The sequence below is a fragment of the Thermobia domestica genome, chromosome 8 (genome assembly GCF_964235325.1).
Source record: "Thermobia domestica chromosome 8, izTheDome1.hap1.1, whole genome shotgun sequence".
Classification (NCBI taxonomy): domain Eukaryota; kingdom Metazoa; phylum Arthropoda; class Insecta; order Zygentoma; family Lepismatidae; genus Thermobia; species Thermobia domestica.
Window position 1 is genome coordinate 8553850 of NC_137461.1, and position 21853 is coordinate 8575702.

Sequence of the window (21853 nt, forward strand, 5' to 3'; positions counted from 1 at the left end):
AATATTGGTCATTTTCGATCATTTTTATAAATCTTCCCCTCCCTCTCCCCTAAGTTGCACCTTCAAAGTGAATGGAAAGTCAAAGTCAAAGTCCGAACCTCATCTATATTGAAAAATTTGATCGAGATCGGAATGATGGTTCAAGATTTATTAAGTTTTATATATATATATATATATATATATATATATATATATATATATATATATATATATATATATGTATATATATATATATATATATCCCTTCTCCTAAGTTCTATCGTCAAAGTGAAATGGTAAGAAAAAAACGTTGCAGGGTAAACCTGATCTATGTCGAAACTTTGATCGAGATCCGTCGGGTGGTTCAAGAATTATAAAGTCACGAATATAGTCATTTTAAATTTTATATATTATTTATTTATTTATTGGTACCCTAAACAGAGTATAAAACTCCAGTTACAGAAGGTTAACATTAGTGTTTATGTCCAGTTAACCAGTAAAAGTAATGATGATAAATAAGTTTAAATATATACATAAACAAATACATAATAACACGACAAAACAAATAAAATACATTAAGTGTACAAATAGCCATGAATCATAGGATTTCCATAACTTGGTTCCTGAAATGAAATAGATTTTGTAACAGCGCTGGACAGTCAATTTTATTATGCAGAAGTCGAAATCGAAAAATTAAGTCAGTTAGTGTTCTTTGTTCTAACGTCCTGAATTTAAAAATATCAATAAGATTGGTATAGTGTTCGAATTTTTGAATTAGAAGGTTTATTCTTTGTTTTATACTATTAAATTTCACCTTTACCTTTAGACGCACTACTATTATCTCTTAGGGCATATTGAGTTTGTTCGTACATGTTACCACAAATATTTTCTGTGCGATATAGTCGAGACGTTCTATTGGTCCCCAACCGGCTTCCTTTGTACTCAAGCAGAAAATTTGCCCTAACCACCCTCATAAATAACATTCCAAATAAGCCATAAACGGCACGTGTTTGGTGTCGAACTGATACGTTGTTGCCATCGCTAAACTTATATTATCGATGGATACATTATGTAATAATAATAATAATAATAATAATAATAATAATAATAATAATAATAATAATAATAATAATAATAATAATACAATCATTAAAAGAATTCAATATAATAGTACGGACATTGGCGGTCAAGGACGGATTTCTGGGGGTGGCAAAGAAAGATTGTATCTTTTTCTCATCGGGCTTTTGCGGCACTGATGCCTTACGTGGGGAGACGAGGGAGGGAAATGGGCAAACTATGTTTGGTTCGTACAAGCGTTATCCTTATGAAGTTACACAATATTAACAATATACTATATTTAAGAGTAAAATAAGCACATATACTGAAACTAATGATTGATTTCTTTTTCCTCTTCATTACAACATATCCAAATTGAATTCAAATTAAATGAAATATTTCACTTTAACGTTCCATAACTATGCCCTTCAAGCTAAGGGAGGCGGAAGGAGGAGGATGCAACGAAAACAGAAGTAACGAAAAAACTAGATAAGTCTGTCTTTCTGCGAAGACTACTGAAGGATCAGTAAGCAAGAGGGTGAAAATTGCAACATCGCTTTCTTTTTCAGCAGGTCAACTCGAAGACCAGCCTCAACTGGAACGACTTGTTGAATTATCCCTCCCATGTAACAAAGAAACATGTGGTTTTCTTCAATGGTGTTCCGCTTCCTTTGTAGCCGCGTGGGGACGATTTGAGCGATTTTACTATAAATCCGAATTTGATTCCCGGTGGAATCCCATATCGTTCGTTCCCTAAGTAAAAATTACGTGTCCTCATCGCATGTGCATTATTTCCAAAATATATATGATAAACCAACATCATACTTCTTTATAGCTGCATTTCTTAGTTCATTTTGACTAGTATAGGAAAGGAGGGCAAAGCGGATCACTTAACTTCAAGGGCCTCAAATGGCAAGTAAAATTAAGAATAGGAAACCAAAGTTTTGAGGAAATATTTCATGATTATTAAACTTTCAAATAACAATACAATAGTAACAAGGATGGCATATACATAAATGATATTGCTTAATTACTGAACTACTGCAATTTATTCACTTTGCCCCAGCGGTAGGGCAAAGCGGATCATGACAGTGGGGCAAAGTGAATAAGCAAAAACTCATACATTAAAGGTCAGGGTTTAATACAGATATGCAAAATAGAAATTGTATAGAAGAATATATGTGTACACAGTCTAAGATAATAAAAGAATGACACCTAAATGAACTGCTTTACCTAACAGAAGATCAAAATATTTAATATTTTGTGAGTATTAGCCTAACACATTTAAATATAGAATTAAGTCTAGACAAAGCTTGCATACACATGATCCCTAAATATGTTTAAAAAGCTCAAGTCCATAGAAGTTTTTTTTTTCTTATCAAGTAGGCATCTAGTATCTAGTTTCTTTCAATCTATAGTAACCCTAATGAGTACAATCTACGTAGTAACAAATAGATTGAAAAAAAAAAACAATAATAAGGCAGAAGGCTGAAAATAATATAACATCACACGCTTGGTTTACACAGATCACAAATGTAAATGTCTTGTCCCTTATAATAATCGGTACAGTTTTCGTGAAACCATGACAGACAAATAGAACACTGAATCCAGTCTTCATTAACTCCTTCAGTGTGGGTGGCGAGTTAACTCGTGTCTTCAAAACGCACCTGCTGTGCGGATGGCGTATATATACGCTTTCATTTTTCTTTGGCTATTTTGTGTTACATATGGCGAATATACTTGTCCATAGTATGAATAATGTTATCCTGACAGTATTTAGCGAGTTTGCGCTCAGCTGGTTTCAATTGTTGCTTAACTAAAAGAAGAAGAGGAAAAAGAAAGAAATTAAAATAGAGTTTGTGCTTCATCAAATACAGTTTTCATTCTTTGTTTTGTTTGAGAGCAGACAGCACAGTAATGGCTTCAAAACGATATTTCAACGATGCTGACATAAAGGAAGAGTTATTAATTAGTGATTCTGATGTGATTTTGAAACAGATTTAGAATCAACACCCAAAGTTCTCAAAAAACTACACTTTTTACAGCGGTTCGGATCTGAAAATTACGCACTGAAGGGGTTAAGTGGATCTGAATAATATTCATGACAGAACTTGCATTGGAAACTACCGTCTCCTTCTGGTGATTTTGAATGTTTTTTCTTTGTAATTCCAGATGTAATTGGGAGAGCTATAGCCGCAGCAAAACATTTCTTCTTGCAGGAGAACCTTGAATGGTAGATTTCCTTCTTTTCTCTGGTACTTCCTTTACGGAAGTTGCACCAGTACTTGGTTCGGTAGACATAGTAGACTTGCTATACTTCTTCGCACTCTTCTGTTTTAAACATTCCTTGATAGGGGTACTCGTTAGTTCCTCTGCACGTAGAGACCTCAAGCTTCCCCCCTCCCCGAACAAAATTTCCCCGTACGCCACTGTAGTCATTAGTACTGAACATGTATGGAACATTTTACGTAAATTGATTCGAGGCAAAAAGTAGAGAAACGAAGAAACAAAGAACTGAAGTTAATTAAAATCATTTTAAAAGATGTAAAATCAAACTAATAGTTTCTTAACAGTGGTATAGAATTACATAATTTAATATTGGATAAGTTGCGTTAATAGCCACTGCGATTATTTAACTGAACTCCTATCCTAAGCCAACTTACTACTACAACAACTACTGATGTTACTCTACTACAACTACCACCACTACTACTATTACTACTGCTATGTTTTTGTTCGGCGAGTGTTAACGGAACAAATTCAATATGAATTTCAATATTCAAATTAGCTGTGTTGCAACGTATACGTACCGTCAATACCACATTTAGTGCCAAACAGATGTTCTATAACAGTACTGCATTATGCTTGGGGCAAAGTGAATCGCTATTCGCTTTGCCCCTTCTAAAATTATTCTCTTTGCCCCACACTACCACATGAGACAAAAGACTGTCTACAGCATATGAACGACGTATTTACGATAATTCTCAAACATGATAACAAAGGTAAGATCCCACCCTGTCCATGCATAGTGTGTTCGCAAACATTCTACGGAATAGTAAGAAAATATTTCAAAATCCTTACCTCTTGAATTTTTTTTTTTTAGCAAAATGCGTATTATCTTTTTTTCTTCTCTCTCGTCTAAACAACAACACGTACAGACAAAACAGTAATGTCCTTCTCTTATTTCACTAGTGACGTCATAAACTGGGGCAAACATTTCCTGCCCTCTGTTTTCAGTTGACTGTAAATTGCGTTATTCGCTTTGCCTCATATATCCACTTTGCCCCCCTTTCCCTCTATAGTTCAGGGGCGGATCCAGAACGAACTTCTGGGGAAGGAGCGGTGACTTGTAAGACCGCTACTTAGAGCTCTGGAATGGGTTTTATTTATATAGGCTATAAAATAAGAAAGCTTTCTCTTCTGGGAGGGGCGATCGCTCCGATCGCCCCCTGGATCCGCCCCTGGTATAGTTGCATGATATGTTCTACAACAAAATCAATTCACAATACTGTTGGAGATGAAATATTCAACTATTGCTAATTTTATAGTACAAGTGATTGAATGAGGTGAATATAGACACGATTGACTTTGCATTGTGATTTCTACCAAAACCATCCCCGTATGCATAAATCCGATCACGAATTCGAGAAACGTTATCTCATAGATTCAGAAACCATTAAATAAGTTCTTCAATATTTCAATCTATGAGTATTTACATTCTCTACTTTAAAAGAGTATTTTAATGAATATCATCATTCCTGAAGATATGTTTCTTAAATTGAAAATATTTCGCGAATTTCAACTTGCAATTTTTTAAAAGTGTTAATTTTTGCTTTATTAAGTATGGTTGTTCCTTGACAAAATACAATTTTATTTATTTTATATTTATTTTTCTTATATTATGCAAATTTATAGACGATCGAAAGTAAATACAATACTTTTTTTTTCGAAGTATTAGATTAAGTTTTAATAACTTTAGAAAGTACAGATAAAATCTTCACAGTTAATATATACTAATTAAAATAGGAAACGACCGATTGTTTTTACACACCTGATCCGTTATAGGTGTGAACTCTATCACACACAAAGAGTGAAAAAGTGGGTGACTGGACCGGAACACAAACCCGGGAATGTGTTTATAGAATTCTCACCTATAGAGGATCAGCTGTTTGAAAACATCTGTTGTTTCCTTCTTTCGTTACTATTGACAACCTCCTTGCATCGTGCCTTAGAATCGGGGACGAGTGCGTTATGACACAAGGAAGTCCCTTCCGTTCATTATTCGGAATGAACGGGATATTCTACGTGGTTTCAATTATTACTTTGCGAGAGGATAAGTAAGAACTCCAACTATTCTATGAGATCTGTGTATTTTCATTATTTGAAAGATGTGTAATGTGACGTGTGTGTATAAGTGGATATGACATAGGCCTTCAAATCACAGTACCAACATGTCTGACAATCCAGCCACAGGCAACCATACAGCTGAGGAACAGATACCTGCTGATGTTTTGGGTCGTTGGTGCTGTTGATTAAGCTGTTCGCCCTCTGGAGTCTTCTCTGGAAGTTTATGATAGAATATCCTTTACTGCTACTGCCTTCGTAGTAAGACGATAATCATTGGTAGGTGTTACTTCTCCTTGATTTAACAATTTGTACAAGGAGGATAATAGTCTATTCGATCAAGAACTAAAGCTTCTAGCGTCGAATCTAGAACACTACTCCTCTTCTCGACGGCTGCTTAACTCTTCGACTCCCACGGACTGATCGTCGACTCTCTCCCGATCCATCTTGGATTTGTTTTTTATGATGAACCTCCAGACGATGGAATCTGCCGTCTAATGTCTGGAACGCCGCTTGTTGCCCCCAACTGTTGGCCAAACTCTCGTTTCTCCATTGTCATACCATGACTGAAATTCCCAGACAGTCCGTTTCTGCAAATCTGACTATGTCATATCCGAAATTGTGTCTCTGCTAGCAATGTCATGGTACAAACATCTTTCTTTATTTAAGGATTACATTTTCTTTTCTTACTCTATTATTTACATTAGGATTGTCTAATCACAGCAGGGGTCTGTGGTACAACCCACGTGGTCTGAGATGAGAGCATCAACCTCGAGAGTGAGAGGGTGAGTGGCTGTTCCCAGGTTCGAGTGTCGGTCCAGTCAGTTACTTTGTGTTATAGACTTCACAGTTTAATTTGAAGTAGTTCTATTTTTATTTTATTTTTTCTACTGTAAAAGTTGTACTTATTTACATTTTGATAAATTTATTAAATTATTATAAATGTTATCGTCTATACTTGCCTTCACCTGCATTGCCCAATTGCTGCTGAAGATATATGTTTGGGTATTGATCTGAAAGACAAAAGATAAATCACCCGATATATCAAAATTTGATGAGCATTACTTTTACAAATGTAGAAAGATCAAAACATACATATTTTGAGATATAAGCTTCTAATTTAAATTAACAATTACATTTATTCTCTTATAATTTACTAGCATCAATTACCCTCTTCGCTCGGCTAAATTAATAAAAAAAAATAGTAATATGTTTCGTCAGTCAGTCACTTTTTGCTATTTATAAAGCACTCTTTGATATCAGTCATTTTCGATTATTTTTATATACCCTTCTCCCTTCCCCATGTTGCGGGGCACGGCATCGGAAGTGTCATTGGTCATCTCAGCGACACTGAAAACTATCAATTCGACACTGATATTAGTCATTTCGATCATTTATATATATATATATATATATATATATATATATTCCCCCTCTTCCAAGGTGCGTGGAAGTAATTTGGATTTAAACGGCATCAGAAATGTACCATATACACAAGCAGAGGAGAGTCGATCTGTTCCTGGTTGAATCCTGCCTAGGTCAGTAGTTACCGAGAAATAAAGTGCCACCTTCACACACAGATATGCATCCAGGGTGCATCAGAAAGAACTTTAGAATTTGAAAACTCATTTTGATTTATTCATTTATCTTACAGACATGGTTTTGGTGTCATTTTGTAGCAAAATACATCAAATTTTGACTCACTTAGTATACTAGTTCAGAAAGAAGACATCGCAAACGTTAGCGGCAGCTGCCGCAAAGATGACTGCCTTTGCTGGTCCAGGTAAATGGATCGGCCTAGGTGGGCCAATTCCATGGCTCACACATTCACTGGACTCGACACCTCTTGAATTCTTATTTTGGGGGTCCATCAAGGATACCATATTTGTTCCATCCATACCGGCTTCTTTACCAGAGATCAGAGCTAGGATCTACCTCGCAATTTAACAAGTTACACGTGTCATTCTGCAGCGGGTTTGGCAAGAAATCGACTTCAGATGGCATGTGTAACGCATCATCAATGAAAGCCACGTTGAACTTCTTTAGGTATAAGGCAAAACTTCTGATGTATTTTGCTACAAAATGACACCAAAACCATGTCTGTAAGCTAAATAAATAAATCAATATGAGATTTCATACCTGTAAAGTCCTTTTTGATACACTCTGAACTGGATGTATATATCTGTTTGAAGGTGGCATTTTATTTTTCGCTAACTACTGACCCAGACAGGATTTAGCCAGAGACAGATTCGACCCCACTCTGATTGTATGTGACAAATTATTTCTCTGTAACTCGTCGAATCTGTACCAAATTTGGTGTGCAACTATCGCATCGTCTAAAGAATAAAAAATGCTCTATTTCTTGGCCAACCTCTACCATGATAGACTCAGCTCGGCTTGTATAGAATGAAACTATTAGCTTCCAGATGAATACGCTGGGAGTTAATGAAAGGAACTTCGGAAGTGCGAACTGAAACACGACAATCTGAGACATTGTTTTCCTTCTGTCTGACACAAAAACCATCTTTGTTATCATATTGCCCTTACGTCTGCAATCTTGCTTTCTGCGACTATTTCTGTACTTTATGGTCCAGTAGAACTTACGGATTATCAGTTTGTCTATGAAATCAATACAGTGAAAGCTTCCGAAACAAAGCAGATGTAACTACCAAAGTTATTGTTTCCTACGCGTCTTGAAGAAGATACAACATAGGTGAGATTAATGAATTATATTGTCTGGGGAGTATTTCAAAGGAAATTAAGGATATTAATATAGAAGCACAGTAATACGAGAGAGGACCCAGAAGAAACCGGATTGAAAGAGCGCTGCCGCTCCTAGGCATAGTAGAGAGTTCTCCTGTTAGGTGGGTCTAGTAGAGACCTTCCCAGATCAGTTGGCCAAGCGGCGTCTGCATAGGAGGTTAACGTTTGATCGTATTATTGTTGTTCTCGTTTGCCACCTGCGAAATAGTTATGGCAGATTCAAACGAACAGAGAGTGTGTTTGCTTCCCATTTGGAAAATTGGAAACGAAAACTTACCGAATACTTCAACAGGCTTTCCAGAAGGATACTATGAACCGTACACAATTTTTTGGGTGGTTTGGGCGCTTTAAGTGTGGTGAGATGAGTGTTGAAGATCGTACTCGTTCATCATTTTGAAATGACGAAAACATCGAACAAATCTGCCCGAAAATCAGGGAGGATTGTCGTTTCATGATCGATGATATTTCAAAAGAGGCAGGAGTAAGTTGGAGCTCGTGCCAGCGTGAGGTTTTGCAAATGAGACATGTTGCCACTAAGTTTGTTTCTCGCCTGCTCACACAGGATCAAATCATTCGTCTGAATTTGAGCCAAGACTTGAAAAATCAGATTGAAAGTGATCCAACCTGCTTGAGCAACATGATGATATTTTCCGAGAATTAAACAAAATCTAAAAGGAAAATGTTTTGATGGTGTAGAGGCTGTAAAAATAACTTCGCAGAGCGCATTGGACGATATAAAAATTTCAGAGTTCCAGAGGTGCTTCAAACAATGACAAAGAAGATGGGAGAAATGAATCGCATTTAATGGAGAGTACTTTGAAGGAGACTGAAAGAATTTTGTAAAAAATGTAATAAATTATTATTTTAGAATGAAAGTCTGGTTTCTTTTGGATCCTCTCTCGTAAATTGTCGACACCAATAATACCAGTTTTTATTGAACACTCGTCGTACAAGTTAAAACATTTTCAATTCATTGTTTGTATCCTCTCTTAAAAATTTTTAAGAATTAAAATAAATTATGCTCTATAGATTTGTTTAACAAACTAGACTATAGATTAAAACATTTTTTAAAAACGATTTTTCTTCATTAAAAATTGTTTTTACTTTTATTCTTATTAACTTACTTCAATTTATTTAGATCTTTGCTTACGGCGTTAAATTATATACTTACTTTTATATCAGCTCTCTAAATTATATATATATATATATATATATATATATATATATATATATATATATATATATATATATAATGTGTTATAAAAATTGCCACAATTTTTACGAACAGATTCCTTACACCATCATAAGAAAAAAGTTCATATGGATCTGTCGTCGGAAGTGCAAGTTTCGTAGTTTTAGGATGTCAAGAACGTGAAAAAAATGAACTTTAAAGATCCATAGTTCCATTACTATAGGACCGAACATAGTGAGGTCAAGACATCACTGAGGAACTAGTAGTATGTGAATTATTCAAATATCCATCTTTCAGAATCTCCGGTACTTACACAATCATTTTTAGAGAAACTGTTTGGAAGAGTACTTGATCACTCTCCACCTACCTCTCTAAAAATTGGTTTGCAAGTACTGGAGCATTTTTAAACGTAGATATTTGGGTAGTTCACAAACCAGTTCCTCAGTAATGTCTTGACTACGATAGATTCCATAGTACTGGAGCTATGAACTTTTAAAGTTAACTTGTTTCACGTTTTTGGCACCCTGTAACTCCGGAACTATCCACTTTTGAGCACAGGTCCATATGAACTTCTTTTGCTATTTTGAAGTGAGGAATATGTTCCTAAAATATTGTGACACATTTATGTAACACCCTGTATATAATTAAAGAAGACAGTTGCATAAAAATACATGTAACATGTTACGTACCTACGTTGGGTACCCAGAGGTCACCTACGGTTGGAAATCCTTGAACATCTATTGGAACTAGTAAGAAAAACCTTGGTAAGATTACTGAGAAAATTTAAATTTCTACTTCTCATAAAAATATTAAATCTAAGTTATCTTACTGACAAAATAACAGAGAAACAGCGTAAGTATTTGAAACAAATTTTTGAGCACAATTAGTATTTCCCTTGAATTCAGTTTTATAGTGCTACTTTGTATGAGATAAGCCTACTTATCTAAGGAGGCAGAGAGGAGATTCAAAATTAATCCCAAAAATACAATATCTCAGGAGCCCCTGAAGAGCTTTTTAAGATGTGTGCTCGGAGATTGTACTTGGTATATACGAGCTCTTCATTAAAGGTAAGTGGACATGCGTGCAAGCGTTTTCGAAAATTCCATTAAGAAGTGAGCAGTTTTTTTTTTTTTTTAACTTTTCCTAACATTCAAATTGATTGTGTCTGATCATTAAAGAAAAGCAGATGAACAGTTCAAGATAAATTTTTGAACACAACAATTCTCTCGAAGAGACTTTCTACCGTTCCAATTTTATTAGAATGCATATCATAAAGCGAAAGGAGAATTATAAAATATTTGCCAAAAACAGAATACTTTTCAAGCACTTTAATTTATGGTGATAAACAAGTCATATGAAGAACAAATGGACATGTACTCCAGAACTTTCGAACATACTCTTCTTCTAAGGAGGAGAAAGTATTAATTTCTAGAATTTTTTCAATATATATACAGTATGTGTCTGTAAACAACATTATGTCTGTTTCATCATTACGGAAAAAGTCTTAACCGTTTGAAATTACCTTTTATACATGACTGACAGTTGGCTTGGGCCGAGCTTTTATTATATTATTCTTAGTAACATACGTATCATAAGTAGCAAAGGTTCAAAATTTAGGCAAAAGCACGGAATATCACGATCCCGTCATGTTAGACACATGCTGTGTTTGAACTACTTACTGAATATGAATTGAAATGTGTTTCAGCGTTTTCAGATAGTGTGTTTATCAAGATAGTTAGGGGGTAATTTCTATAGTATTTTTATTTTCGATCCTGTGGTTATAAAATGGCCAAAGTGAGGAAACGTTTGAACTGTTTAAAATGAATTTTCGAACATAGATACCACTTAGGGCGACTTAGGTGTTTAGCATTCATAGAAAATTTTGTATATTAATGATAATTAAGTAGTAGGTTAATGCTACCAAGTATGCACTTTTCTCCAAATCTCTATCAATGTGATTTAAAAGTGGTAATTTGTTATTGTTAAAACTAAATCTTCCAAAGATCTTTGATGATTATTAACGTGAAATCAAATATTAATGTTCTATTCAAAAAAGAGTCAAGAGACAATATTTTTTTTGTAGCAATTACAAAACTTTAATAAGATAATATTAGTCGATCAATAATTAATATTTTTCTGACCAGAGTACTTCTTTATTAAAATAAAAATAAGTCGTAACAATTTCAATATTGTAACGTTATCTTCCTCAGACGTTAATTGGAATATGTACGTTCATATTTATATAGGTAATACAAACATCATATTATTATAGGGTCATACAAAAAGTATCCGCAGTTTTTGATACATTTTTGAACAAAAAATTTCTCTATTGAAAATCAATTTTAATCAAGTATATTGACCATTACCATCTACGACCTTTTACCATTCTTTGGGTAGCTTTATAATTCCATCGATGGGGGGCGCGGTGGCTCAGTGGTAGAGCGTTCACCTCTGGTGCTTGGGGTCCCGGGTTCGATCCCAGCCCCCGCCAAGTGAACTTTGTGGTGGACAAACACCGTGCTCGTGGGTTTTCTCGGGGTTCTCCCGTTTCCTCCCACTTTCTTCATTCCACCGTTTCACTCATCTCTCATTATCACCGTCTCCTTTAGCCCAACCGGCATAACCGTGGGACGTAAAACTCAAAGATTTCATTTCATTTTTTTCCATCGATGTATGGAATTATGGTTTATTGTCGTGGTTTATTGTCGAGAAACTTAGTCAAGTAATTTTCAGCGGCGCTTCGGTCGGCCAATTTTTTTAATATCAAGAGAGTTTTGCAGATACCGAAACAATGATAGTCAGACGGTGCAAGGTTTGGACTATACTGTGGATACATCAAAACTTCCCAACCAAGTTCCGTCAATTTGTTCCTAGTCATGAAAGATCATCCGAGAATTGGCGGACAGAAAGGGAGTTGTGTTGCATCATGACAATGCGCGGCCACACACATCTTTGATGGCTCGGAACAAATTGACGGAACTTGGTTGGGAAGTTTTGATACATCCATAGTATAGCCCGGATTTTGCACCGTCTGACTGCCATTTGTTTCAGTCTCTGCAAAACTCTTTTGATGGTAAAAAAAAAAAAAAAATGACCGACAGAAGCGGCGCTGAAAAGCACTTGGCCAAGTTATTCAACGATAAACCACAGAAGTTCTAACCGATGGAATTATGAAGCTAACCGAAAAATGGCAAAAGATCATAGAAAATCATGGTCATAAACTTGATTAAAATTGATTTTCAATAATGTACCAAAAAACCGCAGAGACATTTAATATGACCTTATAGATTTTTGATATACAATTTTAATTGTTGCTTATTATACAATTTTATTTTTTAAATATGTAACAACAAGGTAATTTACTTCTGAATTCGTTCTGTCAACCTATCCCATAATTCATGAATTTTAAGTCCATTAGTCCAATTCATTAATCTTTCTCTTTTTCTCTCTTTTAATCCTTTTCGCTTCTTTCCATTTTCTTATTAATGTTCTATTCCCTTTTTCTACAACTCCTACCTTAATATGAACATACATATGTCAATTAATTAATGTCTGAGGAAGATAACGTTACTTTATTGAAACTGTTACGAGTTATTTTAATTTAATAAAGAAGTACATTCTCTGGTTAGAAAAAATATTGATTATTTTAAGTAATAATTCCAGAGTCAAAATGGATGATAGTCATTGAAATATTACTCATAAACTTAGTTACGAAATTGGCAATACAGTAATAACAAAATATACTTAACTCTTTGCTTTCAATTTAATCTGAGTTACTTACTTTGCTGTAGTACATTGGGAACATAACCAGGTACACCAGGTAGTTGAGCTGGAATGATAACAAAGGAAAAGGAAGATAAATTTAAAACATGTGTTAATATAATTATTATATTTATTTAATGTTTTAAATAATTGACTTTTAATTAAATATAAATTAAATAGATTTGAAATTTTAAATATTGTTTTTGTTTCATCATGTGAACTTTTATGTTTTATTTGAAACAGTAGTCACGTTTGAAAACAAATTGGATGCAGCGCGGTATTCTAACTGTATCAACCTATACTAATAATAAGAATAATGTAAATTGATTACTGAACTTTGATTTATGTTCAAATACACTAAAATTTACGTCCAGTGCTTATAAATCAGAAACGGCTGGGAATAAAAAGATGAAACAAAAACTGAGGCAGGAAAATGTCATAGGACACATCTCATGGTGTTATTGTGGTGACCCCCAGGGCCCTCCTTGAAGAAAGCCCAGGGGCAAACTTCAAATTTCCAAATGGGAACATGTATTGAATCATACCTCATTCGATAGTCCTTGAAAAACGAAACAACTTTTGTAGGAAACGATTTTCGATTTGGGCCAGAGTTTTCAAAATGGCCGCAAAAAGTAGGTCCTGTTTCAGATAAAAAGTCCAGCGCTTATAAATCAGAAACGTCTGAGAATAAAAAGATGCAACAAAAACTGAGATAGGAAAGTGTCATAGCGAACATCCATCATATGGGCCCACAGAACCTACTTTTTGCGGCCATTTTGAAAACGGTGACCGAAATCAAAAATTCTTTCCTACAAAAATTGTTTCGTGTTTCAAGGACTACCGAATTAGGTGTGGTTCAATACATGTTCTTATTTGAAAATTTGAAGTTGGCCCCTGGGCCCCTTCAAGGAGGGCCCCTGGGGTCACCACAACTACAACATGTGATGTGCCCTATGACAGTTTCCTATCTTAGTTTCTGTTTCATCTTTCTATTCACAGCCGTTTCTGATTTATAAGCACTGGACGTATTATCTGAAACTTTGCGGCCATTTTGAAAACGGTGGCCCAAATCGAAAAATGTTTGCTACAAAACTTGTTTCGATTTTCAAGGACTATCGAATGAGGTAAGATTCAATACAAGTTCCCATTTGGAAATTTGAAGTTGGCCTCCGGAGCCCCTTCAAGGAGGGCCCTGGAGGTCACTGCAACAACATCATGAAATGTGCGCTATGACATTTTTCTATCTCAGTTTTTGGATCATCTTTTTATTCTCAGCCGTATGCGCTAAATTCGCTAAATTCGTTGTACAAAAGCAGAGGAGTGATTCATGAGAGTAAAACAAAAAAAAAAAAAAAGTTCCTATAAACATAGGGCGAAAACTCCATTGTTTACGTGTTATAGGCTGCCGAAAACATGAAAAAATTAATTCTAAAGGTCCATAGCTCCAAAACTATGGGACCTACTGTAGTCGGGTCAAGACATCACTTAGGAACTAGTATGTGTTCTATCCAAAAGTACATGTTTTAGAATCCTAAGGTACTCACGCAACAATTTTTATGGAGGTAGTTAAAGAGTACTTTATATTATAGGCCCGTAGTCAAACTCCCTCTATAAAAGTTGTTATGGAAGCACCTCAAGATTCTGAAACACGCATTTTTGGATAGGGCTCATACTAGTTCCTAAGTGAAGTCTTAACCCGACCAAGGTAGGTCCCATAGTTTAGGAGCTATGAATCTAAAATTTATTTTTTCATGATTTCGGCAGCCTATAACACGTAAACGATGAGGTTTTAGCCCTAGGTTTATTGCAACTTTTTTGTTTTACTCCCAGGAATCACTTCTCTGCTTTTGAACAACGAATTTAGCGCCATACTATATATAGGGTGTTTCAAAACAACACGACAACGTTTGGGAAGTGATTTCTGACACCCAGATAAGACAAAAAAAGTATAGACCAACCTGGCTGCACAAATGCTTCCTCTCGGAGTTATAGGCTGCCGAAACATGAAAAAATGAAGTTTAATGGTCCATAACTCCAAAACTATGGGACGTACTGTAGTCGGGTCAAAACTACACTTAGGAAGTAGTATATGCCCTATTTTCAAATATCCATCTTTCAGATTCCTGCGCTACTTAAGCAACAATTTTTATAGAGGAAGTTTGGCTACGGGTATATAATTTGAAGTACTCAACAACTACACCCATACAAATTTTTGGGAAATAGAAAACTGGTATTACGGCTAGCCCCCACTTAGTGAAATTCCGGGTTCGCTGACCCTGTTCGTATAAGTAGAAACGAATCCCTCAATGTCCTAATTCTACATAGTGCGACTGTCTACGTTGGATATGGATTCTTCTCACAGCAGGTAGGAACTTACGTTGTTGGATTACTTCAGTGTTACCCCACAGTGTTAACCTCCACGTCTATTAGTGAGTGCTATGAGAAAAGTGTTTGTGGTGAACCCCTAAAGATATTTCATTCACATACATATGTGATACAAAAGTAAAGGGCTACTAACGTCGTGAAATGTGAAGTGCAATTTTGTTTGTGGAAATAGTCAAGTGTCTATACCCATATCAGTGTTTAGTTTTGTGATTGTTTTTCTTATATATATATATATATATATATATAATTATAGTGCATTTAATAAATAAGCACAGTATCATTTTATTTAATGTGTTTTCGTTGCATGTGTGAATGATATTTTTGTGTGTCACGGTCTGAGCTATCATCTGGATGTCCGCGAGGATTTCGGGACAAGACATCCGAACCTCTCGGTGCTTGATATTCATCTCATCGTTAAGATCGGAGGGCGATCCGGAAAACGTTCTGTATTCCATTTTTGGAAATGTTCTTTGATGTCCTAACCAGGTAAGTTCAGATCTCTTGATAGTACTCGTTTGTGGGACAGCAGGGGAGCAGATCCGGAAAGTGGTTACATATATATATTAGAAGTTTCTCATATTTACTAACTAACTAACTCTATGACCTGTGGAACGGGAGGTTCAATGCCGCGTTCACAGAAGTTCTCCATTGACTTCTATTCTTAGCTAACTGCATCCAGTTTCTACTTTGTATTCCTTTTTCTGTGAGATCCATCTTAATATTGTCTTCCCATCTGCACCTTGGTCTTCCTAATGGTCGTTTTCCTATGGGTCTACCAGTCAAAACTTTGAAAGAGCTCCTACTTTTCTTTCATTCTAGTTATATGACCTGTCCACCTGAGCCTCCTAGATTTGATGACCCTAACAATGTTGGGTAAACCGAATATATTATGTAGTTCCTCGTTATGAAGTTTCCGCCATTCTCCATTCCCATTCCTTTTGGGTCCGAATATTCGTCTCAGGATTTTGTTCTCAAATACTTTTAGCCTATGTTCTCCCCTTGAATTAACCGAAGAACCCAATTTTCTCATACGGTAAACCAAAAATACGAAAGCCAATAATTTTATGTATGAATTTTCACTAACAAAACTCAGGAATTTTGAGCTATTTTATACTGTAAACAACTAATAATGAAACATTGAAAATTATCTTTGGAATGGCAAGTCATTTACTGATAATGTTTCATCTTTCGACTGCTGATAAAGAAAATGCTGGAAAAACATTTGATTGTAGTTGGAGAATTTGAATCTCAAATTCAAACACTTCCAATTACGAAGTAAGAAATCTTACAGTTCAATTACTTCTAATTGTAGATCTTACAGTAAAGCTTACAAATTTAACGTTAAAAGATGAGAATGGTATCTCAAACTACGTCTTAATCATTTGACAGCATAATAATACTCTTACTAACTCGAATTAAATATATATCTACATGTATAATGGTGGAACTAGTGCTCTTTAAAGATACAGTAATGCTGAAGCTGAGTAAACTATTTTAAACAAAGAAACACAAATAATGGTATGCCATAATTATATAGTTTATTGCTAAATGATTGATATGTGTTGTATTTAAAAACATAGGAGCATCACTTACAAAGAAAATGTGCTAATTGGTCTCCTGAAATGAAATACAACTGACATTGATTGGTGTTCTTCTATTTGAAGTCTTAGATCAGTTTGACATAGAAACATTTATCGCACGATGTTTTGTGTTAAAAATCCAATTATTGTTATCATATTATAAAGCAGAAAATAATAGAGCACTTTCCATACCATGGTATATCGTATGACATTTCTGGGAATAGAATGTGCTATATTTCGTATGATTTTTCACGGCATTTTAAAGTCAGTGTGTAGTATTGTGTTGCGTGAAGAGAAAGGCAGGATGTATTTGTGCGAAAAAAATGAAGGGAAAAGTAAAATGGTATAGTTTAAAGATGCTATTGTTATTGTATTGTTATAATAGCCACAGTAATCTTCGCTACCTCATATTTCAGTGTGGAAGTTATGACTGAACTCTTTTGTAGTGTTTTGTTTCTCATATGTCACGAAATGATGCTACAGTCTATTTGATACAACTTGTCCATCCTGACAGTTTCTTTCCTCTGTTTTTGTTTTCCTTTTTGCATGTGGTTATAATAATCAGGCAAGAAGAACTGTTTGTATGACAACACCACGTTCAGCCAATTATAGTGGCTTATTTCCCTCGCTCTGCAATGGTAAACATTCCATCCCTTCTGCACATTGCCACAAACAAATGTACATGGTTTTATACTCTTTCCACCCTTAGAAAAAAGCAGATGTAAACAAATCCACCTGACTACCAGTGGGTCGATGACCAGTGATTGGTAGTTGGACTCACTGCACTAGTATCCTATCGCAATATAATCCCTACTAAAATAATAATTTCAAATAAAGATATCTGAATTTATCCTGCATTTTGTGATAATAAACGCAATATATATAATATTTAACAACAGATGTAGCTTTATTTCAACCTCACGCGTATTTGGACATATAGTATTTACTGTGCATGCGTATGCGTTCGCGCGCCTACCCCACTCATTTAAAATTATAGCAGAATGCAGAGTTTCGTGGCGACGATATGTGTCAATAATCCATTTTCGTTTCGTGTTATAAAACACAAAAGAGGACACAGGAACAGCGGTAAGCTCGTAGATATTTCCAATATAGTGTCAGTGCGTTAATTATTTACCAACCAACTATAGCCTTAACATTGTGGAAATTATGCGACAACAGTAAGCTAGCAGACGATCTTGCTGTTCACGTCTCTGGCTGCCGAAGCACGTGTGAGCCGCGGAGTAATACATTTCGCTTTGTTTATGTCTACTTTGTTCTAAGGCTGGAAAGAGTTTAGTAGAATGTCAACTTGAGTTGTGGACCTGCTGGTTATTGAGAGGATTCTTATTAGTTGTTTTTTTTCTGTCATTTAATTTTACAGAACTGAGATTACTTGCAGTGAATAAATTCGTGTTTCAATACCCGGCGCAAAAGCTAGCAACATAGCATTAAGCACCACATGCAAGCAGCGAGCTGTCAGAAACGACAAGTATCAATTGCAGTATAATAGAAATGCTACCATGGAAAAGCTCCACTACTTTCCGGTGTCATAGGTTATCATACACCTATTTTGGCAGCATATCTGAACGAGAAATCATACGATAAATGCTTTCGTGTAAAACGGCCTTACAAATTTTACTTTCAATTTATTTTGATTGCAAATGAAATTGAATGTTTTGGTGAATTTTTACTACTATATTATGATTAGTCTTTAAAAGCAAATTACTTAGAAGAAGCAATATTGTTTTGTTATATATTGATTCATGAGGTACATAACACAATAACTAAAAAATCCCTTATAAATATATATAAATGTGCACTACTGTAGAACGAAATGCCAACGAACCGTTCTGTTTCGTTTTACATACAAATTGTTTCATATATATATATATTTAAACCTAAAATAGGCATTTAAACCACCAAAAATTATTTTAAAGGCAATGTTTACACTTTGGTTGAATTTGAGCACAAATAATTCCGAAATCGTTGTACGATTCCGTCGTAATGAATTGTTTAAACAGTGGTTCCTAATTACTTCAGAATTGAAGACCCCCTTTTTTAGTTTGAAGGAAAAATACGGATCCCGCACCTTTAAATTATTGTATTCTGGTGCTAGTAGTAGTTGAGAGATATGTAGCAATGTCACCAACAATTGGAGACCTTCGTTTGTTATAAACATACAACATACAGTACATACATGGAGGAAGTCCACAACATTTTTCATTTCTATAAATTATAAGATGTGAACCCCTAGGCGTCCGTGAACCACAATTGGGAAACACTGGTTTATAATACTCCTGATCCCAAAGTTGTACCAAATAAAATCAGTTATGATTATGCATGATCTGTGGAGAAATTTATGCTATTTATGGACAAGGCACGTTATCAAAAGGAGCAGCGGAATTATGATTCAGTCGTTTTCATTCTGGAAATATCGATGGTTGACCAATGACAACGAAATTGGATGACATTGAAGCAAAGGTTGAGCAAAACTGGTAGTTAAGCAGTCATGGCACCGCCAATCACAAACATCTATCACGAGATACTGTTATATCATTTGTGGGAAACTGGCTACCAAAGGAAGCTCGACGTTCCGATGCCGTATGATCTGGTTCAAAAACATTTAGCAGATTAAATTTCTATCAGCGAATTCCTATTGCAAGATAATGAACTAGATTCATTTCTAAAGCGATTGATCACAAGTGATGAACAGTGTATAACTCACAACAACAACGTACGGGGAAAGATCGTGATCGAAGCGAAAAGACACCTTGTGATCCATTTCAAAGCCCAAACTGACATCCAGGAAGGTTATACTGTGCGTTTGGTGTGGTTAGAAGCGCATTGTACTTCACAAGCTGCCACTGTCGGGTGGAACGATAGACTCGGACATGTACTGTAAAAAAATTAGCACTAGTACATCTAGCAATCCAAAAGAAACGATCGGAATTGGTCAGCAGAAAGAGTGTTGTATACCAGGCTGACGACGCCAGATCGCATGTCTTTAACAACCTGTCAGAGATTGAGAGAACTTGTCTGGGAGGTTTTCATGCATCTTATATCCCGGACCTGTTACCGTGAAACTATCCTTTATTTCGGTCCCTACAGAATGCTCTGAATGGTGTTTCGAAAGAAGTCTGTGATAATCACGTGTCACATTGTTTCCACAACCCACAGAAATCAGAGCTTTTATAGCGAGGGGATTCTGTTGTTTCTGAAAATATAACAGATAGTCACCAAATGAAATAGTGTATATTTTGCTTGAAAATGTTGTTTCCAAATTACAATAAACGTATTCTCAATTTTGACCTCCAAGACTTTTCAGACATCCTGATGCTCTATAATCAACATCCGCTATGTCCGAAGCAGAAAAATCGTTCTTCTATTTTCAATGTCTCATTGATCTATAACTTGTACAGAAATATGAAACAGTGACTTACAAAACTAGCTGTAAGGAGATTTCCTTGACTTACTAATCAACATCAACGTAACCTTAGACACTAGTGAAGCTAGTTTCTATTTTGTGCTGAATCAGGTGTAAACTAAGAGTTCAAGCTAGTTGTGAGCTATATCCAAGAATCTATCTCGAAATATACAAGATATTTCAGAGAGAATCATCCAATTAAAAATGTAAATAGTGTTCATAGTAGAGTTCATGGATATTTCAGATTAATTTTAATATTTAAAAGGTAATCATGCAACTTTTTTTACATAAGAAAACATATGTGTTCAATATAACTTTTTTGGGCTGTACGAGATATGTAAATACCATAGTAAAATTCTCTTCAAAGTTTTACAATCATTTCTGGATCTAATCTGACACGCAGAGGCGAACATTAGTTTTCCCATTACACAAACAACTCATGTCTTGGAATTACTTATACCACAGTCAAATTCTTTGTGTATTGTCCACAAAATTCACGTTAGCAGTTATTACGGACTCACACTTCGTCAAGTGAAGACCCCAGAAATATTAATGGTGTGCAGTCACCATCGTTACAAACACTGAAGTAACTGTGAAGAAAATGCGCTACTGCAACCTACCAGCATCCGCGTGGAACTTGATAATTCCTCTATTTCAACGGTTTATTTTTGGTTCTGAGCGCATAAAACGATGTATAGTTACAATTGTTTGAAATTGGATCATTCTTTTTGAAACGTGTATAATCACAATCCGTACAAGTAAGGGAAAATAACTAACAACATGTAATGTGTGAAATGTAAACTTTGATTAATTTCTCATGAACTCATATAAAGATTTTAACTTGGTACTTGTATTTATTTCGTCATAGTTCGTTGTTTCACTGCTCTTAACATTTGTTTATTAGTTATTATATTAAATTATTGTTTAAGTAGTTTAATTATTTACATTTTTCTAAATAAGTTCTAAAGAGAGTTTCAGTAAAAAAGAATTATCACAAAACGAGAAATACATTTTATCATTGCATGTCCATTAGTTCATTTTCCATTTGTGGCGACATGGATCGTCACGGAGATGGTTAAGGAATTTTGTGTGGATATATATATTAAGGTAAAGGTATTATTAAGGACTTAATTGAAAGCAGGTGGCGCCACCTTCTACTTCTGCCCTGACTACATTTAGTCCTTTCAACTCGGAATATTCTCTTTTTGTCCTTTCTTCCTTGCCTTTCCTGTCTCAATCCTGATAAGGATATATATATTAGAATTTATATTGAACCTAGGCGAATGATCTGGTATCAGTTGAATGTGTAATATGAGGAAGTGTCATGATATAAATGCTTCATTATGATTGGTTGCTTTTGAACCTGTA

At 35.1% G+C, this 21853-nt stretch overlaps 1 protein-coding gene across 1 annotated transcript in view; it reads right to left on the reverse strand.

The window, feature by feature from the left end:
- Window positions 1-21853, reverse strand: part of LOC145692677 (uncharacterized) — a 1521027-nt gene that overhangs the window by 344750 nt on the left and 1154424 nt on the right. Inside the window, exons 335-338 of the mRNA XM_081768059.1 lie at window positions 17075-17098; window positions 13116-13163; window positions 10024-10080; window positions 6342-6392 (exon numbers count right to left, since the gene is read on the reverse strand). Coding sequence (XP_081624185.1) covers window positions 6342-6392; window positions 10024-10080; window positions 13116-13163; window positions 17075-17098 — 180 coding nt within the window. The remainder of the gene's footprint in view (window positions 1-6341; window positions 6393-10023; window positions 10081-13115; window positions 13164-17074; window positions 17099-21853) is intronic.